A 22436-nucleotide genomic window follows, 5' to 3' on the forward strand; every position below is an offset into this window, starting at 1 on the left:
TCATTATCATGATATTTAAGGTATCCTTTTGGAAAGCAACTTTGAATACAAAACTATGATAGTTTTCACGGTTTTACTTTCTGCAAGCACTTTAAAATCACATGTAAGCTTCTCAAAATAACAACTAAGAATTAATAATTTGCCAAATAAACAAGCTCTGATATAGTGTTAATGTCATCACTAACATAACTATAGGTATATCAATTGAAATCTCCACAAGAGAAAAGTTTGTCGGAATTGATATTTTAGTAATGGTACTATTGGGAATCCCAGCCTCAAAATTGTTCCATCCCATTTAAAATTCTCCAATATCAAAATTATATCTTAATACCATCCTTAACAAACGGGATGGTCTGGTACCAAGTTTTAATGGGACGGCTCAGATTCTAATCCCAAATTGACACCTGATGTATGCATGAAGATTGAGGAGACAAGATGAGAAAGATTAAATAGGGTAGAGAGAAAAAGGAGATAAAATAAGAAAAGGGTTAAAATAGCACACACAAATGATAATTATTATCATTATATTAATTATTTAAAGGATATGGTTACCTAAAAAGTAGCAAGACCAATCTCGTAGCCCTTGTGTCTAAATACATGAGTGCAAATTTACCATCTCATCCTTGTAAAATAAAAAATCCCCTACCCTTGCTCTCATTGGACCAACATTGGTGCAAGGTCTACATGACCAGACAATGATCTCTTGCCCATAAAAAATAAAAAAACAAGAGGGAACGATATATTTGCTCTTTGTATTGACATTATACATGCCTAGATTATGAGTGTTTCATGGGTCTTGATATTTTTACGTACATTAGTGCCTCCAGTGTTTATCCCTCCTCCCATAATAGGGGCACATATATCATTTCAAAGGAAGGAAAAGAAAGATAAGCACAAGAGATGCTAGCATAATTTTCTTTGTGGCATTGAGACAGATAGACACAACGAGACATGCAGGAAACTTAATCCCATAAAGAAAATTAGGGCATGTCAACTGTTAGAGAGGACCTAACTCGGGGTCTCTCTAAAAAAAATACCTTAAGTTTTAAGTCATGGGAACGATATGCCAATGTCCATTGTACGGATAATTCTCTTTGATATCATTTTATTTGTCCAATCCAAAAACTCCAGCTGTATGGTGAGATGGTCTTTCTTTAAGATCATTAGTCCAATAGCACACTTTATCTGAGTGAAATATATAGGACTAAACCCCTTTCATTCCTAACAGGTTAAAAATGTTTTTCAGAAAACCTTTCCCATGACGCCTCATGTGGGCTTACGTTAACAAAGGATTCTGTGACTTGTGAGCAGGGAATGAGGTATCGGAATCAGATCACCTGGATTGGATATTTTCATCGAATAAAGAGTCATTAATCCAGATGAATATCATATTAGTATCAGTAGAGATCAATGCTAATTCAATTTCCAAGAATTAAATCCCCGTTTGTGAGTGTATTCTTGATTGATACCGTATCGCTAGATTGATACAAATGAAGGGTGATAGGGTTAAAAAAAAAAAAAAATTGGTTTTTTATACATCAGGGTATTCCTGTCTCATTGAGGAAGATCTGAATTGGGATTGAATTGGTGTCGGTCCTGTCCAATCCGGATCCAAATCGGTTTCGATTGACACACAGAATAGTAGTATCATCAAGATCTAGGAATAATGAACTGGGTTTTCCAAATTCTAAGCAGAAGAGAACTGGGTCTGAGAGTAGATTAATAAGTCAATCAACAACCTTTCCATACTTGGCATCTCATCTCTTAAAAAATATGTAATCAGCTTGGCTTGCACGGTACTCTATGTGGGAAGTCCATGCTTTTTTGTTGACTTTGACTTGATGCAACACAATCATGCCAACATTCAGACTGTGTCCTCAAAGTCAAAACTCACAAAAATTATGGTATTTCTGATTTTTTTTTTTTTTTTTTTTTTTTTTTTTTTGTTAACTTGATTACAAAATAGATTTCTAAATTATAAATTCATACAATAAATACTACATGAATGATGAAGCAAAGAAATTAAGGAGAGTTGTGAGACATTTCTTATTGGATGTAGAAAAGGAGAACGGTCTTTATGTTTCAACAGCTGAGATGAAAAGTTAAGGGTATGGGGGAACAGAAACTTCAACAATTCCTTCTAGCATTTGTACAACCTTCCTCACTGTGGGTCTTAGTGATGGATCTTCTTGAATACACCATATTGCTATCTTCAATAGCCTCTCTACCCTTCCTATATCATTCATTGCTTCCATATCATTCTCCACCAGAGCATCTAGCCTTCCTTCTCATCGATAACAATCAAAAGCCCAATCGGTCAGAATTGCTCTCTCATCACCACCCATTTCTAGTTCAACACTTCTCCGACAACAGATGATCTCTAATAGCATGAGACCAAAGCTATACACATCTACTTTCACTGTGATAGGCATGCGCCTGAACCACTCAGGTGCAACATAGCCTCTGGTCCCTCTAATGGCTGTATGTGTTCGACTCTGATCAGTCAGCAAGAGCTTGGCCAATCCAAAGTCAGAAATCCTCGCTGTATAACAGTCATCGAGAAGTATGTTTTGAGGCTTGGCTTTATATCGCAATGGATGATCTGGATGTTGCATTCTTCATGCAAATACACAAGCCCTCTTGCAATATCGAATGCAGTCTGGGTTCGTTGGTTCCAATCTGGCCTTGACAATCCAAAAAGGAAGCTTGCTAAACTGCCATTGCTCATGAACTCATAGACCAGGAGCCTATGCTGTTGTTCCTCACAAAATCCAACCAATTTGACCAGATTCTTATGATGGGTCTGCCCAATCACGCTCAATTCAGTCTTAAAATCCTTATCTCCCTCTTGTACCACTTTCTCTAGCTTTTTTACAGCTACAAGTTTAGAATCCAAACCTAAGAGTACCCCTTTATAGACAATGCCAAAAGCTCCCCTCCCCAGCTCTTCCTTGAATCCATATGTAGCTTCCTTCAGGTCTTTGTAAGTAAAAGAATGCAGTTTTGTCTCCAAAGAAATTGGTTTTTCAATCTTTACTTTTTTAAGTTTTTTGTGGTACATCAAAGCCACTGTAAAGATTGCAGCTATAGAAAGAATATTGAAAAATATTGAGATACCAAAAGGCACAGCCGCATCCACATTCAACAAACCTTGATCTTTCTTCTTTCCATCAGAATTTGACTGAGGATGATTATCATTTACCACTGGAACTGAAGGAACAGTATTACCTGTTGAGACTTTGAGGAAAGCCTTCACATTGATACCATCATCTTTTTGTATCCCATTTCTAAAGGGGAGGCTCTTCTTCCAACAATTTGAACCTAAGATGGTTGACATTGCACATTGACAATCATACAAGCAAGCTTCTTGGCACTGTACTTCCGAGTAATTAGCAGACACCTTTTGATAGTCAGCTGAACCAGGCCAATCTGTGTTAATCAACACGTCCATCCTATGAAAAATCTCAGTTTGGGATCCTGATCCATTTTCATAGCATCCTTGTGGTATGAAGTCAGGTTTGCAGCCACTCAATGTATCGTTTGGATCAACCAAGGAATATTGAGTTGGGCATTCACAAACAGGTCGACTTTGCATAATCGTGCAGATACTGTTATAGCCGCAAATCCCTTCACCCATTTCCTGATATAAGCAAATTTTATCAGAAATAGACGAGATGATGAGCCAACTTTCGTCGCCATTGCTGCTAGAAGAGAACTTTGGACGAGCATATTGTGTGAAAACACGATCATAATCAATGGTTGCTCTGTACGTGGTAATGGGTTTTGGTGGAGGGTATAGTGCTACCAACTGTGGGGTCCAGTAATATGCTTCCATTTCGACTTTGAATATAAATTAGAGCTATACTCCCATTGAAGACAACTTGATAACCAGAACCATCAGTGCTGGTTATATGATAAGGATCAAAGGTTAAGTTTGTTGGTAAAAATATAGTATTCTGAACAAGATTACCATCATCAGCACGCAGGTGGAGCTGGAACCTTCCTCTGGAGTAGTTGCTTTGTTGTCGAGAAGATAGCATGCTACCCAGCTCTAATATCTGGGTAGGGAGGATGGTTACGATTCTTAATTGTTATAATTTCAAGAGTCAATTTTGACCGATTCCAAGTTTTTTAAACCCACATACGACCTTTCCACTTCTGGAAGTTCTCATCTAACGCATTTAAAATTTAACTTCAGATCATGCCTTTCTACAAGAACCATTCTCCTTTTTGAACTGAAGTGTTCTACTCTTCAACGTTCACTTGTTCTTCCTCAATCTTTCTCTCTCTTTCTCTCCTCTTTGTCAACGTTTCCTTTGTTTGTTCTTCTTCAATCTCTATCGTGGTAGGAACAGAACTATCTTCTGTTCCTAAATCTGATTTGATTTTAAAAATCATGGTACTCTGCAGCCATTGCATGGGATTAATGAGAAACTCATATGGTCAGAAGCGAGGTCCACCGGACCAAAGAGTACCAGGATTCAAATTGTCTGCATTAAACAATGAGGTGCAGTGAACATCAAATGACTAAGAGCCTCTTGTAACATATGAAGTATGAACGGATTGAGCTCCTCTGTGGCGCAACACAGTATTCGGCACGCATCAAACTACCAAAAACATCTTGGCATGAAGCCCAAGGAGATCACACGCAGCCCAAGGCATTGCTAGGCGTTGGATGCGCACCGAACATTGTCTTGCGCCACAGAGGAGCCAAATCCCACGTTCTTAAGGAACCGTTATTTTCCCTTACAATTAAATTAACCTACATCGTATGAGAAACTAATTCCCCTTCCTGAGTTTCAGCTAAATAAGGCGGTGGTCCATATTTACCAAAAACAGAAAACGAAAAAAAGGGTAGGAGTTGCCCATTAAAGAATGACTTTCAAACTTCAATAGCATAGATCATCTTTTGTTAGGTCCCAAAAATTTTGAAAGAATAATGGGGGAAAGCCATCTGAACCTGGTGATTTGGTGGGGTACATAGAGAACAGGGCAGTACGAATTTCCTCCTAATCAGGTACTTTGTTGAGGAGAACATTGTCCTGTTGAGAGATGCATGGGTCTATGCTTTGAAGGACCGAGAGCAAGGCAGGGTTATCGATCCCTTCTGATTGGAAGGTACCATGGTAATAGTTTGGAAATTGTTGATAGACTTCTGATTCAGAATTGGTCCAATCTCCATTGTGCTTCTTGACCTTCAGAATTCTGTTACCATGTCGCCTTTGAAGAGTAATGGCGTGGAAGAAACTGGTGTTCTGATCCCCACTTTGCAACCAAGCTAGGCGAGATTTCTGCTGCCAATGCTCTTCCTCTCTATGGAGATATTCCGCGAGAAGGCTAGTCAGTTCTGATTCTCGAGCAAGGGACGTAGCACGATTTGTGGCAGATTGCAGCTGACCCAGCTCCTCTTTAAGGATGTGAATTTGAGTTTGGATGTGGCCAAAAGTCTGGGAGTTCCACTTCTTAAGGGCATCTCTGCAGCGGGGCAATTTAGAGTGGATTTTTTTAGGTGTGGGATCATTCAAGGGGGCTGACCAGCTGGAGGATAAGACATTGGCATAGCCGGGGTGGCGAAGCTACATGGCTTCAAACCTGAAAACGCTTTCCTTTACTAGGGCTATAGTCCGTATCAAGAAGAAGTAGGTTGTGATCGGAACCAAGGGCCGGCCTGATGAAGACAGTGGCTTCCGGGAAGGTGAGACGCCAATGTGCATTGCACAGAGCTCTGTACAGTCTAATTCTGATATTAGCGGGGCCAGATCTCTTGTTACTCCATGCGAAAGAAGGGCCATTAGCGCCAAGATCGGATAGGTGACAAGAGTCCATCATGTTTCTAAATTGTTGGATGTCTCTGCTGCCCGTTTTGTTGCCCCCGCTTTTCAAGTGCCATGAGAGAAAGGAGTTGAAGTCTCCCATAAGGACCCAGTTGCCTCCTCTGTTACTGCCCAAAGAAATAAGTGTATCCCAAACCGCCTGTCTCTGGGAATGGACTGGGTGACCATAAGTGCAGGTGAGGTAAAATGGGGCTGCATAATGGGTGGAGGTGATTTTGCAGTCAATGATGTGTGAGTTGGAGAAGAGGATTTGACATTGAAGTTGGGAGTGCCAGAGAAGCCAAAGACCGCCGGCCGTGCCAATGGGGGGAACTATGAAGAGATCAGAGAAGTGAAGTTGTCTTTGGAGCCGGTTGAGCTAATTGGGAGGGCATCTGGTTTCCATTAGGAATAATATGTCTGGGTGATCAGAGTAGTTCATGCATGATTTTTATGAGATCTATGTTTTGTCGTATGTGTAATTCTTTTATTTTTCTTTTTCTATCACTTTTTTATTTTTTATTTTTAGATTTTGCTATCACTTCCAAATATATGAGCTTTGATGCTTGATCGGTCCCGTGATAGTATGATGGTCAAAATGGGGGTAAACATGTCATTTCATAGGTATTGTCTTTTTTTTTTTTTTTTTCATGTCAGGCGTTAACATCTATTATAAAATGAAAAGATGAGAGAAATAAACAAAGAGAGTCATAGACGTAATTTATTTATTTATTTTTTCTTCTTTCAAGATTTAGAGAGACAGACAACTGACTCCCATAAATAAACTTATAGCATATGTACCGTTTGATAGTGTCTAACCCAAGAAGCTCTAGTAGTAGGGTAAGATGGTCCTACCCAAGATTATTAGTCCAATAGTCACACATTATATAACTAATATAGAAGTGTAGATGAAAGATCTAGATCCTTTGTGGTGCAACACAGTGTCCAGCACACATCCAATAGCTAGAACCACCTTGGGCTCTGTGCCAATGCGTTTCTGATCGTTGGATGTGCGCCGAACACCATATTGCGCCACAGAGGAGTTGAATCCTAAAATGAAGATGTCAAAGACCCATTCATGAGTTACCCAGATGATTAGGACAGATTGGGGATTGTAAGGATAAGCATACGGTGCGGTGGTTACTTTTTTATCATATCGAAATTATACCAAATCTCATTCACTATGATAATTTGATAAAATTTTGACATCGATAACATTACCAAATTGATATCCACGAATGAGACCTAGAAAGATTCATGTATGTTACATCCGAATCAATATCATATCAGTATCAATGGAGACTGACACTGATCCCATTCCCGGTAACTAAATCACCACATGTGAGTGGAATCATTGACACTTTGACACAGATACCCCCTTTTGCGAACTTAAAAAATGGAAGCTATCTGAATAAAGTGATCAATACACCCTTAGGTCTGAGGTTTTCCATTCTATCCAAGTTTTTCTACACTATAGATTGTAACAGAGAAATACTTACTAGAATTGAACTAAAACTTCATAAATCACCCATTTTGATTTTCTTCCAACTAAACTCAACAATACCGATATCATTTTGACATATTGTGAAACAACTATCAAGAATCAAATCAATGAAACTTATTCTTTTTTTTTTAGAGAGAGAGAGAGATTGAAGAGTACTACTTAAAGGGAAGAGAAAATGGGGATACCAGGAAGGGTGTTCCCAGAGTCGACAATGAAGACATTGCCAGAGACATAGCTAGAGGTGTCATGGATCAAAAATCGAATAAGTGAAGTCAAAGCTGGATCAATTGTCCCAAATTTTCTTAGGGGAACAGTCCTTAAAGCCACATTGTTAAGCCAATCTTTCTGCAAAAGCCCTTCTGTGATTTCTGATTTGAATAACCCAGGAGCTATTGCATTCACTCTCATCTTCAGTGGCCCCAACTCTATAGCCATGATCTGTCCAATTTACCCAAAACAAAAAAATTACTTCTTTCTTTCAATTAATAAAAAAATTGTGTTAATTAAGTAATCCCTTTATTTACCTTGGTCATGGAAATTAGACCAGCCTTTGAGGCAACATAGGCAGCACCTCCTGGTAACTCCCCACGTTGGATTCCACCGATAGATGTAATAAATATAACAGATCCTTTTAGGCCAATTTCATGGATTCGCTGGCCGACTGACTTTGTTACTAGCCAAGAACCCCTTAGGTTAGTTTGGATAGTATTATTCCATTCCTCTTCAGACAAATCCAATGGAGATTTCACAGTACCTAACGTATGCATAAATAGAAATTAGATTTTTTGCTCCAAAAATAAATTGACAAGAAAAAAAAAAACACGACAAGTTTAATTATTTTAAATTCTTATGGTTTATGTGGTTAATATTTTAAGAAGAACTTGATCAATTTTTCTTCTGACTGCCAAACAAGCAAAGATTTAGTTATCGATATCAATATCCATGCAGATCAATCATTTTTATAAACATTTTTTTTATGATTTTACCTCAAAAACAATACTGATAACTGATTCAGATTGAGTAAATATCAGAATTAATAAATGATTGATACGATTGATCCGATTACTTAGAACCATGCTCCCAAGTAGGGGTGTCAATCGGTCGGGCTGGTTCGGTTTCGATCGAGCTTAATCGGGCTTGAAGACTTTCAAAGGCTACACCGTGTCCGCCCATTTAACTAATCGAGCTTAGTTATTAAGGGCATGGTACACTTTACATTCGGTCGGTCAGTCTCGGGCTATAATCGGGCTTTAGTCGGGCCTTAACCGGGCTACGGACATGTTTAATGTTAAACGGGATTTAATCGGTTTTTAAACGGGCCCTCTTTCTTATATTCCGGCCCACTCATGCAAGCCCAAAAAAATGACAATAAATCAATAAATGATACCAAATATAACCATTATTTAAAATGTGAACATGTCTTTACTTTTTAGTTTTTATTCTTTAATTTGGAGGGTAAAATAGGTATTCTACAATCATTAAAGGGTCGGGCCAAGTTGGTGCACAATAGGCCGGTCTCAGTCGGGCGTTATTCGATCAGTCTCGATCGGGCACCCGACGGTCCAAATAGCAAAACCGAGACCGACCATTTATAAACGGGCCGGGCTCAAGCCCGACACGTTTAATAAACGATCCGGGCCAAGTCGGTCTATAAATGGTCAATCCCGATCGGTTTAGTCAGGTCGGGCCACAAATTGACACCCCTACTCCCAAGTGATGGAGAGGATCCGTGAATTATGAAACACTTCACGTGTAAGTATTCCATATCACCATAGATGATGACAAAAACAATTCAAACAAACCAACAAATCCAGCCGCACACATTTCAAAATCCAAGAATCGATGTGAGAGAGAGAAGGGAGGGGGGTTACCTCTAACTCCGGCGGTGTTGACTAAAGCATCAATCCGGCCAAAGGCTTCCCAGGCAATCTGCACAGACGCGTCGATCTCAGGCCCCGCAGCACCTAAGTCGAGCTCTACCGCAAGAGCCCTGATTTCCGTCGATGATGATGGTGAAGTGTTTTTCCAATTTTGGTGGATTTGGTCGCAGAGAGACTTTAATCGATCCTTTCTACGAGCGGCGGCGATAACGTAACAACCTGCCATGGCGAGATTCAAGCAGAACTCATGCCCTAGCCCTGAAGATGCCCCCGTCACCATTACTACCTTTCTATCCAACTCATTCCATAGCTCCATATTTCTCTCTCCTCCTCCTCCTCTATCCCCCATTCCTCCTTTGATTTGAATCCTACCGACTTAACCACAGAGACCGACAGAGAGACACACAGAAAGAGAGAGAGAGAGAGAGAGCGAGAGAGGGCCAGGCCAACGATACCCAGTCGCTTAATAAATACACCGAAGCCGTCCTATAAAAAAACAAATACAATTAACAATTTTTTTTCCCTTCAACCATGGTAAATTTTGTCATTTAATATAATTAGTACGGAAAAAGAACCTTATCCCACGGAAAAAGAACCTTGGCCCTTGGTGTTTCTTGTGTTTCGGGGTTCTTTTACTCAAATAGTTAAATGAACGAGGCGTTTTTGAAAGGAAGTGTGGCCCTATACTACCAAAAGTATTAATGAGGGGTGGAGTAGTCATTTCACCCCCTTTCTACACACAAGAGGAGTTGCCTTTCAAACTTCTTTTCCCTAATTAATTATTGTATTAAATAAGGGAGAGAGTTCACTACAAAATAGTGTGGATACTGCACAAGCGTAGAGACCAATGGGAATGTAATTGGAAGTATCATCAATGTCAGGATTTGGCATGACAGTTTGCAAAGTGCTCAGTGTGGAGAGTATCCACTGATCAACTCCTGTCAAGTACATCTCGTATATGGTTTGCATCAATTTCCTTGCTTTCGAAGAAATGTTGCCTTAGGCCCCTCTTGACTCCTTTGTGGGTCTACTCTGTGATAGCCAATAGGCCTCTCTAAATAAATGAAAGTATAGAAAAAATACCTTCAACCGAAAAAAAAAAAAAGAAGACGATCATTTCACCTTCTGTCCTTCCCATGTGTCTTACTGCGCAAGGGCCATGTTGCCTTTATTCTTTTTTTAATAAAATAATTTTTTCTTTTTAATTTTTGCCTAAATAAAATAATATAAAATAAAAGACAATATGGTTTTGTTTATAACCTCCTTCTATAAATGCATGACTCATGTCAATTAAGATTAAGGACTAATAACTTACACTAACAATCCTTTTCTTTCTCATTTTCAAGTAAAAACGTCGTTAGCATGCAATGTCTTTAACTTCTACACCTACCACGTTATAATTTTCTTTAGAACACCTACTCACCAAGATTTTTATTTTTGGTAGAAACTTACCTACCAAGTTAGTGCATACCAAGACACCAATACGAAGAGAATGCATGACTACGCAACCATGCCTATATATATCCAACAAGTAGGTAGACCACTATAAGAGAATATACCTTTTATTTAATTTATTTATTTATTTATTTTGGTAAGTGAGAATCAACTTTTTATAGGATCATTTTTTTGGCAATTTTCCCTATTACTATTCCTACTAGGTGTTGCAACTTTGATCGGGAACTGGGAGCCCAGGCCAGCCCGATCATGCCCTTAGCCCAATAGAGTTTGGGTTGGGTTTTTTTAGCTTGTGAGTTTGGGTAGGGTGGAGATTTCAGGCTTAGGTTGAGGCGTCTGAGCCAGGCCTCGCCTTGCCCAACTTTGTATATATAAAAATAGAAAGAAAGATTTCAAGTTGGGAGCATGGGCCTGCGCAAGGGCCAATGCTTGGACCAACGGGAGCAACCGAGGGGGCATCGACCAGGGGATACAGTGGTCATTTTGTACCACCCCTGTGTCTGGGCGCAAAGGCGTGCTCTCGGACAGAAAAGACTTACCCATTTGTAAATATATAAATATATATATATATATATTTATTTATTTATTTATGGGTCGAGTTTTCCTAAGGCTATATATATATATTTATTTATGGGTCGAGTTTTCCTAAGGCTGTGGTGAATGAAAATCTATTCATATACATGGTGAAGGAAAACTTTATGCTTTATATACAATACATATAATTATATATAATTACATCATATATATATAGGGCTGCAAGGGTCAATCAAGGCCCAACCAGCTCCAACTAAGATCAATCAGAGTTGGATTGGTCTAGGTTGGAATCCAGTCAGATTGGGCCCTCTCTTAGACTGAGTTAAGTTGACTTCAAAAAAATCCCATCCCAGCCCAGCCCAGCCCAGCCAAACTGCACCCCTAATTACTGCATTGCCCTTATAGGGCCCTGTGTTGAAAGGACTTCCTAACTGATTCACCATTATCTGTGGCATGAAATCGGTGTGACAATTTAGGCTGTTAGATAGAAAGGACATTGTATGATTAGAAACGTAACAATTTAAGCATGCGTGCCTATGCTTCTCTAATCATTAGTTCATTACCATGCAGTATGCACCCTCTCATATGATTGAATTTTTCGAAACTCTAGGGTGTCAATTGGAAAACTCCAATTATATTAAAACGCGACATGTGAACAAGGTACTTAGAACTACCTTTCCTACTTTTCCACAAAATTTGAGCTCTCCATCTGATTTGCCACTTGGACAGATTTTTAACATCAATTAGGTAAGCTTCTAAGTAGACCATTATTCCAACAAAAAAAAAAAAATGGACCATTAAGGCACCCTTTAACCCTATTAAATGCATTTCTAGAAATTTCAAAAGTATGACAAAAGGTTCTTCTAATAATCAATGTAGCAAAGGCTCTTGATACACCCCACCCCCTTTTAGAGTTTGGATCAGGTTCTCCTCGTACTATTCTGCCCGATCCACTCAATCTTTCTCTTCTTACAACAAATCAAGAGATTGAGTGGATTCCAAGTCTAGATTAGGCACCCTACAAGAATGGTCCTGAAGACCTGATCCAGACTTCTTTTTTTAGCCACTAAGATGGCTAAATGTCAACTTAATTTCATCTTCAAATAGTACCTGTCGGTGTTCATCGAATTAAATTCTTGTATATTATGGGTATCAATAATACTGAAAATCCATGCATAAAGTGCGAAGCAGTCATCAAGAAATCAAGTCAATGAAATTTAACTATACCTGTAAGAGAGAGAGAGAGAGAGAGAGAGAGAGAGAGAGAGAGAGAGAAGGGGGGGGGGACTAGAGAGAGGAGAAAATGGGGAAACCAGGTAGAGTGTTCCCTGAGTCAACAATAAACACATTGCCTGAAACGTAGGAGGAGGATTCATGGATCAAAAATCGAACAAGAGATGTCAATGCTGGATCAATTGTACCAAATTGTCCTAAAGGGACAGTCTTTAAAGCCACAGTATCGAGCCAATCTTTCTGCATAAGTCCCTCTGTGATCTCCGACTTAAATAACCCAGGAGCTATTGAGTTCACTCTGATCTTCAGTGGCCCCAACTCTATAGCCATGATCTTGGTCATAGCGTTCAGACCAGCCTTAGCGGCTCCATAGGCAATACCTCCTGGTAACTCCCCTCGCTGAATACCACTGATGGATGAAATAAACATAACTGATCCTCTCAAACCGTTTTCATGGATTCGACGACAGACAGATTTGGTTACTAGCCAGGAACCTGTCAGGTCGGTTCTAAGAGTATTATTCCATTCCTCTTCAGACAAATCTATGGAGGGACTCACAGTACCTATTACATGCATAAAATGGAGATTGGATGTCAATAGAAAGCCACCACAATAAAAGTGAAGTAAGAGGAGAGGAGGAGAGGGTGAGAGGGTGGGGGGGAAGAGAAGAAAATATTATTGTCTAATTCCTAGCAACTGGCGAATGCCTAGCTATGGACAAGCTTAATTATTCATCTTAAAAAAAACAATGCCGAATGTTTTACATGATTACTCTTCTCTATCTTTACAATTCAGATCGTGTTTTAGACTCAGAATCTATTCCAAGAATATATAGCAAACATAGTCAGAGTTCCAAAACATTAAAAACCATAACTATGGATTCTTCTATTCCAACCACACCCCCTTCCCCTGAGTATACAGAAAAAAAAAATAGATTGGAACCTGCTCTTGGACCTCTTGGTGGTGTCGTGAATTAGATCTGTAGATATCTGCATTCTGCACACTAGGGCTATCAAGGATAGGGTTTGAACATCCGATTTAATTACTGTTAATCAATCTGATTAGGAAAGAAAGTGACTAATCAAATTCAGAGTTATCTCCAATCAGTCCAATAGTGATCCAACCTGATTTTTTTGTTTTTTTTTCTTAATAAATAAATGACAAATATTATATAATCAGATCAGATTTCAATTTGGATCACTCAATCCATCGGATATCAAATGGGAACGGATCAGGGCTAGTTTGATTCCACTCCAATCCAACGCTCGTGCATAGTACTGCCTGTCTTCCTCCAGCCCCACCTTCCATTTTATTCCAACATTCCTCTCTTACCTGGAAAAAAATCGTCTGCAATTCGGATCTGGTACAATTCCGTGAAATATCACCTTCAGGGAGTGATACGTGTATTGATACCAATACAATGGTCCAGATCTGATTTAAATGACTCTTCACTGATTTAAGGTTTTATTAGTTGTACCAGATCTGAACCATTGCATTGGTATCAATACACGTATCACCACCTGAAGGTGGTATTTCACAGAATTGTACCAGATCGGAATTGTAGACAATTTCAACCCCTCCTACCTACCGTCTTCTTGTCCCTATATTAATATTCGTTCCCATCCAAATATGGAAAGCCCTAACTAAGCTCTTCAAGTTGATTCATACTCAGTTCTGAAAGAGAGATATCATTTCATCATCTCATCAAAACTTGTTTATGAAAATTAGAATCCATCACGATTTACAACATCAATAAACAGTAGCAGATCTATGTAACAAAAGGCTCTACGTCGATTTTACAACAAGAATTCATCAGAAATTCATCGGAGAGGGGGAAGCAGAGGGAGGTTTACCTCTGACTCCGGCGGAGTTAATTAGGGCGTCGATCCGGCCGAACACATCCCAGGCAATCTGCACAGACGCATCTATAGCAGGCCCCGCAGCGCATACATCGAGCTCTACCGCAACAGCTCTGATTTCTGCGCAGGCCTTAGATTTGGAATCCTCAGATGAAGAAGCTGATGAGGCTGAATCATTCGAAATATTCGGTTTCATTTGATTGATTTCGTCGCAGAGAGACTTCAAACGATCCTTTCTCCGAGCGACGGCGAGAATTTTGCAGCCAGCCTTGGCGAGATTCAAACAAAACTCTCGTCCTAGTCCCGAAGAAGCTCCCGTCACCATCACTACCTTTCCCTCTAATCGATTCCATGGCTCCAGATTTCTCTGATCCCCTCCGTTTTCTTTCATTTTTTTGATTAATCTTCTCCTCGATTCTGAAACGATTTCTTTCATCCTAATCCAAACGACCTACCGCAAGAGAGAAAAGCGATGGCGCCAGCCAATCCAGGTAGGCAACGACCTCAGTCGCTCAAAATATATATACCGATACCGAAAGTTCGGCTCGATCCCTTCATTAAATATTCTTTTTTTACTCCTAGTCATACGCCAGCCGATGCCATTACCTTTAAACTTGCCAAATATGAAATACCTTTGGAGAAAAATCCTCCCAATTATGGTTTCAAGTATCGGTGGTGTATCGGTTGTATTAGCCCTATCGGATCGGTATCACTAAGATCAATCTTGATCCCTGACCAATCCAGATTGGTGATCACTATCATTTGAGGGGTAAAATAGTAAAAAATTAATACCTTTAAAATATGTAAGGGTAAAATCAATCCATACCTAACGATCTGATTCAGATCGATATTAGATCGATATTGGCAATTTCTAATACCATCCCCTAAATCCATGCACCCCATACAATGTGGGAGATATTCTCTCACTAACAACTTGTCTTTCTGATGTCAAATTTAGTGATTTTTCTCAAGTCTCAATTGCATGGATGAATATGTTTATTTGTTTATTTATACTTTTTAATGATTCTAATTTTTAAGCATATGTAATCATTTTAAATAATTCTTAAAGCATTATATTGACATGTGAAGAAATCAATATTTATTAAATTTAATAAATAATCAGTAATGATGTGAAAAATATATTCATAAAGTTAAATCCCACTAAACACTCAAACGACTAAAATGAGTAAAACTATTAATGGTCATCGATGTGGAAATGACTTATTTTCATCATTCATCGTCTAGACTGTGGCAATAAAGTGGGTTATATTGGAGTTCAATGAACAACTAATTAATATTTAGTTGAATCCAGTGCACTGGTTGCAGTCTCTGTTTGTAGAGCAGGCGCCACGTTTGTGGTTTAGGGATCAACTCCTATCACATGCAACCCTCCCTTCTTATCATCCTCCTTCCCCTCTTATGTGTGTGAATAAAGTCCCCTTGAGCAGTTCCTTATGATGTAAATAACAAAAAAATTAATTGATTTATATTTACAAGGGAAAAAATCTTCTCTTCACTATTCCCAAAAATTAACCAAAGTGCAATGATGATCGTGGATGTAAGAATTCTCTTATTATCTTGTGTGAAGGAAAACTTAATCCTTAATGTAAAGGAATATTTTAACAACTGAAATATAATGAGAGAAGTCTTATAAATGATTGGGTCATACCCAATCCTAATCACTTATATAGGCAAATCAGCTTCCACATGCAAGTGAAAATCTATGAACAAGTTCTTCCATAGGTTGATTGTTTGGTGACATTTACATTTACTCTATAACTTGTAGGTATGCTTTTCTGTATTTTTATGAATTCTTGGTGTTCTAACCAAGAAATGTATTGGTTCTTTTCTTCTTCCTTTTTGTTTTTTAAGAAAATAATATAGGTGTTTGAAAATCCCTTTTCCTATGGGGGAATATGGTGGCATATAATTTGAATAGCTTGGGGAGAATTAGGTAAGAAGCATGGGAACTTCTTCCTTAATAATAGTAATAAAAAAAAGTATGGGACCTTCTCTCGACTCAACAATCATCGAAACCTTCATTCCGGAGGACTTGGAAAGGAAAGCTACTCCTTATCAATGTGTTTCTTTCTACATTAGAATGTAAGGATTAAGTTTTCCTTCGTCTTAGGTGAAGAAATAATCTCATCACTATTGATTACTTGACCTTATGATTGAATTCATGAAAAGTGAATGATGTTTTCATCAACTCCTAAATTAGATCCAAAAATATCACTCATCAATCCAATCAAATGATGTCTTCATTCTACATTAGGTCGAAAAATATCACTCCTCAAACTAATCAAATTTATAACCATGAATGATGTCTTCATTAAGACCTCTATTATATATATATATATATATAAATAAATAAAACAAAAGCTCCCAGCGAGGATCGAACTCGCGACCTTTCGCTTACGAAGCGAACGCACTACCACTATGCTATGGAAGCTTTTATTAATCACAGGAAAAATTATTAAATATTATTTTTGCTTTCTTCCGCGGAAAACTTGCATTAGGGGAGGGTTTTCTACAAGGAGAGTGAGTAAGAATGAATTTCCATATTACATCAATGGGTTTTGACTTTTTATTGGTTTTGATCTTATTTTTCCATTTATTCTATTTTGATCGGTCTGATTTTCAACCAGTTTCATATAACTCAAAATGAGGCTGACCTGATAGTGAATCAATTCAGTTTGAGTTTGTTGGGTGGTTTCACCAGCTTGATTTTGTTGACACTCCTAGTCTTGACGTAGGGGTGTCAATCGGTCGGTCCGGGTTGAGTCGGTTTCAGTGTGGGAAAGTTGAAACCGAAACCGAACCAATAAGGAAATTCTGGTTTCGGTTTGGTTTCGGTTTTGGTGCGGTTTGGTTTCGGTTTGTCTTCAGTTTCTTAAATCGATTTGTAACCGGGTTGGTTTTGGTTTTTGGTCTAGTTTGGATTCGACTTTTCATACAAATGTATACAAAACTATGCAAATTTTGATTTTTTTTTTTTTAATGAATTTTGGAGTGTTTCGGTTTCTTACTGGTTTGGTTTCGGTTTCGGTCTGGGTTTTGAGCCGGTTTTGGTTTGGTTTTGGGTTCATCCGGTTTCCGGTGCGGTTCGGTTGGGTTTTGGGGTTGCAATACTCGAAACCGAACCGAACCAATAAGGCTTCGGTTCGATTCGGTCCGTGTTGTTATCGGTTTGGTCCGACCGGTTTTATAGGTTCGGTTTAGGAATTGACACCCCTATCTTGGGGTATGTGTTTATCTTGAATTTCAGCTAAAATTATTGGGCCACTTGGAAGTGCATGAATTCTCTATCATATTAACCTACCCATGCTTACCATGGCCTCCGTAAAAAAGCATGAATTATTATATTGCTGTTACAAAGACCATACAAAAAATATTAATTGATACAAGTTATATAGGAGTCAATATCTATCTCATTAATCAAGTTTTAGTTCAAAATAAGTGTGGATATTGTACTAGAAATGAGTTCAAAGTCACAAAAAGTGAGTGGATTTTTTTTCTTTTTAAATACATAACATCAATTATCAAACACTTCCAATTACTAGCACAGGTTGAAAATTTTGACAACTCTTATTGACATATACATTCTATATTTAAAGAATGCATTCCAAGCTATGTATTTAGAATGCATTTTGAAGTGATAAAATGTAGAAGAATTAGGCCTTCAATTGAATTGCAGACACTGAGCCCCCGTACCGCAAGCAACGCTTCCTCAGGACTAATGGCAATAGTGGGCATGTCAAGACTCGAACCCACAACCAGCTGACTCAAGCGGTGATGAGTAGAGGGCATATTCACCACTAAACTACCAACCCCATTGGTGAATGAGTACTAGGTTTAGGTAACATGTGATTCAAAAAGTGAAGGAGTCTTAGGTTACACCAATGTAGAACAAGCTCTACGAGAACCGATTGAAGTGGTATAGTCATGTGCAAGAGAGATCTATAGATGCCCCAGTAAGGAAGAGTAATCAGATTCACTTAGAGAGAGCTAGAAAAAGGTAGCGAAAGACCTATATGACTATTAACAAAGTGGTGAGAAAATACATGAATATGGTGGGGCTCGATTCTAATATGACTATGAGTAGAGTTTTGCGGAAGACAAGGACCGAGCAGCCGACCCATATTGATGTTGTTCCTATGATGCATCTTTGATTACTACCTTATCTTCTTCTCTTATCCCTCTTCTACATTTTTTTTTTTCCTTCTTCTTCTTTTGTTGTTTATTTATTTATTTATTTATTTTTCATAGAATTCATATAGTCGACTCCATTTAATTGAGATAATATATATTTGTTGTTATTGTTATTGTTAGGAAAACCCTTTCTACATTTCTCCCAGAAGAAACTTCATATTCAGCCTTATAATTACAAGGGGTACAATGGCCCGGCCGATTCTACTGATTCGATTCTGAGTTTTTAAACCTTGGTCTCGGTTGTTGAGCATGGAAATTCAACATCAAGTACCATACCTAACTGAGCCAAGCCCAGTTACAGAGTAATGCTTGACCTGGCCCAAATTGGCCTGACATCCTTACTCTCATCGGGGCCCACAGTGTGTCAAGTATACTTCCTGTCTCTATATTTGTTGCATTTCCAGGCCGCATTGGATCTGACTCGTTTCAGTGTCCACCAGGCTATACTCCTCACTCTTACCCGACACAACCCGAGGTTAAAAAAAAAAATTAAAAATGGCATCTTTACTCAGCCTACTGAAATTTTTTCTTGAAGGCTTCAACCAAACAAAGCCTTGTGTTTGTGACGTTTGTCAGTTTTAGGTTCTGTCCTTTTCATGTGAGGAACATCAGCAGGTGATGACCAGAGTTTGTACAGTGTACACAAGAAAGAAAGCTTTGAACAAGTCACAACTCACAAACCCATAAGGCCATCACTGGTGATTTGGTCAAGACCCAATGGCAATTTAGTAACCTGTCCCTTTAAATAAGAGTCATTTGAGCAGGGGAAGCCTACCCTTATACCAAAAAATGGTTGGGCCATCCTATCTAAAATCTCTCCAATTTCTTAACCATTTCTCTGTGAAGGCTCTCCCATACCCATACCCAAACTCCATGAAAATCAAAACCCTTGTTCATACTCATATCCTCAGACATTTTTGCAGACTCATCTATGCACTAACCAAAGCTAAGTCCAAGCTCATTGAACTGCTCAAGCAGAACAGCCATGACTACTACATTGAAAGCATCAATAAGAGTATAAAGAACAAGAAGATGAGGAAGAAGCTGTTTGGTTCAATTGGAGCACGCTACTGCTGGTGTTCTTCACATGTGAGACCCATGCCCATGCCTATTCCTATGCCTGAGCCCTCTATGGATGGGTTAAGTAATAGCCATGCCTACTATGATTCCACATGGAACTCTGTTTTCCCTGCTGATGAGGACTGTGAAGAAGGAATGGAGTCACAACTATCAGGTTACCTCCATTGGCTTGAAGAGAAGGTTCCTGAGAGTTCAGCAGTTGATGTAGAGGTCGATGAGATTGATCGACTTGCCGCCAAGTTTATCGCAACTTGCCATGAGAAGTTTAGGCTAGAGAAGCAAGAGTCATACAGGAGATACCAAGAAATGATGGCTAGAAGCATATGAGCGTGAGAGAGATACTCTGTTTCTCCTTATTGTGTCCCAATGGAGGTTTCAGAAATTGGTTACAGGTTGAGTTTGATGGCTCACAGAGTTGGGTTTTTCTTTTCTTCTTTTCCTGTTGTCTTTCCCCTTGATGGGTTTGGAAGAACTGTTATGGGTCCCTGGAAATATGCAGTTTTCAAGTAAAATTGTTCAATGATCTTCTAAGGCCCTTTACTGAAAAACTGGGACTGATCAAATCTTCTTCTTCTTCTTCTTCTTCTACTTCCTCCTCTTCTCATTTCATGTTCAATGACATCAAACATCATAAAAGTGTTTTACAAATTCTAATCATTTGTTTTCTTAGCTTTTAAGCGATATAAACTGTAAGCGTCATGGTTGTTAACAAATTATTTTGGTGTATTGTGGTTTTCAATTTTGCCCCCACTAATCATTTCATGACTTTTTACCTTATAGACTCTCTCTCTCTCTCTCTCTCTCTCTCTCTCAACACACACACATGGTGTGCAAAGATTAGAACATCATAGATGCTTACTTCCTTTCTTTTTTTCATATGAAATTCAAATTTGAAACCCGAAAAGGGAACTCTTTAGAATCGGGGATGTTTGGCAATCTATGATGTCACTCACATATCAAAGGCATGCATTATTTGGTATCATACATACATAAGAGTAACTGCTCCCCCATGTCATCCTTAGTTACATATATAGATGATTGGGACCACTAATACATTTATACCTGATCAAGGCATTATCAAAGGAGGAAATTGTCTTCCTTCTCTGTTTCCTAGTACAATAATTATTATATGAAGTGGTTGTATAAGCTAAGCAACCCCCCCCCCCTAAAACCCTTATTATGGAGTACAATTGTATACGTGAACATGATATCTTGAGATTGTATAAGCAAATCTTGAGTAAGAATCGCACGTTACGATTTGATCAAGTAGATGGAAATGGTCTACTATCACCTTTCCTGCAATCTATTGGCAGCCATGATTGATTGGTTTCAAATAAAAATCCCCCTCATATCAAATATTATTTCATCAAGATCTCAATTATTTGTAGAAAGTTTTTCTTCATCTACAGTGAAAGGTTCACTCATAAATCCAAGGTCATCATTTTTTCCTCTTTTATGTTGCAGGTACAAAATTCGCTTCATAGTTCCCTGACACCTATCTAAGTCCATTGATGGCCGTCAGTGAAGGAATTCTGGGTCCAAATTATCTAGAAAGCTATATAACAAGTGTGTAAAGAGATTTGTTACTTAATCACCTGAGATGTTTTGATTCTCTTAATTTTCGTGAGGACCCTTAACAAGTAAGGCAGATCCAATGCAATGTGATATAAAAACTAGAGCCTTTAAGTTGGGTACTCATTATCCTTAAGTAGTGAAGGAAGAATTTAATCCAGTTATGAAGGTTAGACCAGTCAATAGTGCTTTTTAGAGATTGTATGAAGGTGGAGAGACACTAAAGATGCTTCTTTTATTTCTCCCAGTGTTTCTTGTGTTTTTTTTTTCTTTATTCCCAAACTTCTTTTGCTGCTTTTGTGAGAGAGAAATGAAGCTTTATTAGAAGGCAACTGGGTTCCTTTGCTCTCTTTGTTACTCATTTATGACTACTTTATCATAAAGTGACTAATTGAAGCTTCTTGGAGGGGATTTTATTCTTACCCACATGGGTTTTGGTCTCATCCTTGGTTGGGCACTTGCTGGGATGTGTCTTTAAATTTGAAAGACACATTTTGACAGAAATGTATCTTTGGCATCTTATGTTTAAGTTCAGATGGAACCAGAAAATTCACACATAATAAGCATATATAGTACATGTACTTGTGTATTTCCTAAAGAATCATGTGTTTGTATATAGGGGGACACTCAAAAGTCTTTTTAAATTAATCACATTAACAACATTTTGTTTAGGGATTAAGTTTTCCTCCATCCAGGGTGAAGAGAGAATCTCTTCACCAATGATGATGCGACACTAAGATTGGATTATGGGCTCATTGTTAACTCTCACCTCTATTGTTTATGGTCGAAAATGCCCTTCTCCAGTCCAATCACAGGATCAAATGGGGTGAATGAAGTTTCCAGATAAAGATTTACACTTTCGAAGCCACGTCGAGATGCCAAATTTTCTGCTAAACTGATTGATAAATGATTGAAATTCCTTTAGAAGTAGGGGCCAAGATGAATTTGTCTTCATCATCCAAAAATGAAATGGGAATATAGAGAATGGCTTCCCCCATATCTATTATCCATTCACTAATACTTAATGAGCCTAGCCTTTCGCAAATTGGATGGATAATAAATAAGATCAGCTACTACCAAGGAGAAGGAGGTGAAGGATATTGTGCCATCGATCAGTTAAGTGAAAATTGGGATCCAGGGTTTATACATGAATTGATAAAGCCAACATGCCCAACTTTAACAATTAGACAACATCCCTTTGATAAGAAGATCTCGACCTCTAAAGGCAGACTTTCAGGTCGACCATGTGAGATTTTTGTTGAGATATTAAGAGTTATAGAAGTATAATCATACA

The 22436-nt window shown here is 38.5% G+C and overlaps 3 protein-coding genes, 1 non-coding gene and 1 pseudogene across 4 annotated transcripts; 1 reads left to right on the forward strand and 4 right to left on the reverse strand.

Annotated features, from left to right (window-relative positions):
• Positions 1-2075: 2075 nt before the first annotated feature.
• LOC122088990 lies at positions 2076-5792 on the reverse strand (annotated as a pseudogene).
• Positions 5793-7230: 1438 nt separating this feature from the next.
• LOC122088722 (3-oxoacyl-[acyl-carrier-protein] reductase FabG-like) lies at positions 7231-9655 on the reverse strand. The gene is made up of 3 exons (XM_042658042.1): positions 9189-9655; positions 7842-8071; positions 7231-7755 (listed from the first exon to the last, which is right to left on the reverse strand). Exons 1-3 carry the CDS (start codon positions 9544-9546, stop codon positions 7477-7479), a joined length of 867 nt encoding a protein of 288 aa, XP_042513976.1. The 5' UTR covers positions 9547-9655; the 3' UTR covers positions 7231-7476.
• A 2648-nt stretch (positions 9656-12303) lies between these two features.
• On the reverse strand, positions 12304-14814 carry LOC122088447 (3-oxoacyl-[acyl-carrier-protein] reductase FabG-like). Its single transcript, XM_042657717.1, has 2 exons — positions 14273-14814; positions 12304-12982 (listed from the first exon to the last, which is right to left on the reverse strand). Exons 1-2 carry the CDS (start codon positions 14712-14714, stop codon positions 12474-12476), a joined length of 951 nt encoding a protein of 316 aa, XP_042513651.1. The 5' UTR covers positions 14715-14814; the 3' UTR covers positions 12304-12473.
• A 1844-nt stretch (positions 14815-16658) lies between these two features.
• On the reverse strand, positions 16659-16730 carry TRNAT-CGU. The gene has a single exon. It is a non-coding gene; the product is annotated as a tRNA-Thr (tRNA).
• Positions 16731-19241: 2511 nt separating this feature from the next.
• LOC122088846 lies at positions 19242-20093 on the forward strand. Its single transcript, XM_042658202.1, has one exon. The coding sequence runs from the start codon at positions 19280-19282 to the stop codon at positions 19895-19897; it is 618 nt and encodes a 205-aa protein (XP_042514136.1). The 5' UTR covers positions 19242-19279; the 3' UTR covers positions 19898-20093.
• The last annotated feature ends 2343 nt before the right edge of the window (positions 20094-22436 follow it).

This window comes from Macadamia integrifolia, chromosome 9, assembly GCF_013358625.1.
Source record: "Macadamia integrifolia cultivar HAES 741 chromosome 9, SCU_Mint_v3, whole genome shotgun sequence".
NCBI classification, from domain to species: domain Eukaryota; kingdom Viridiplantae; phylum Streptophyta; class Magnoliopsida; order Proteales; family Proteaceae; genus Macadamia; species Macadamia integrifolia.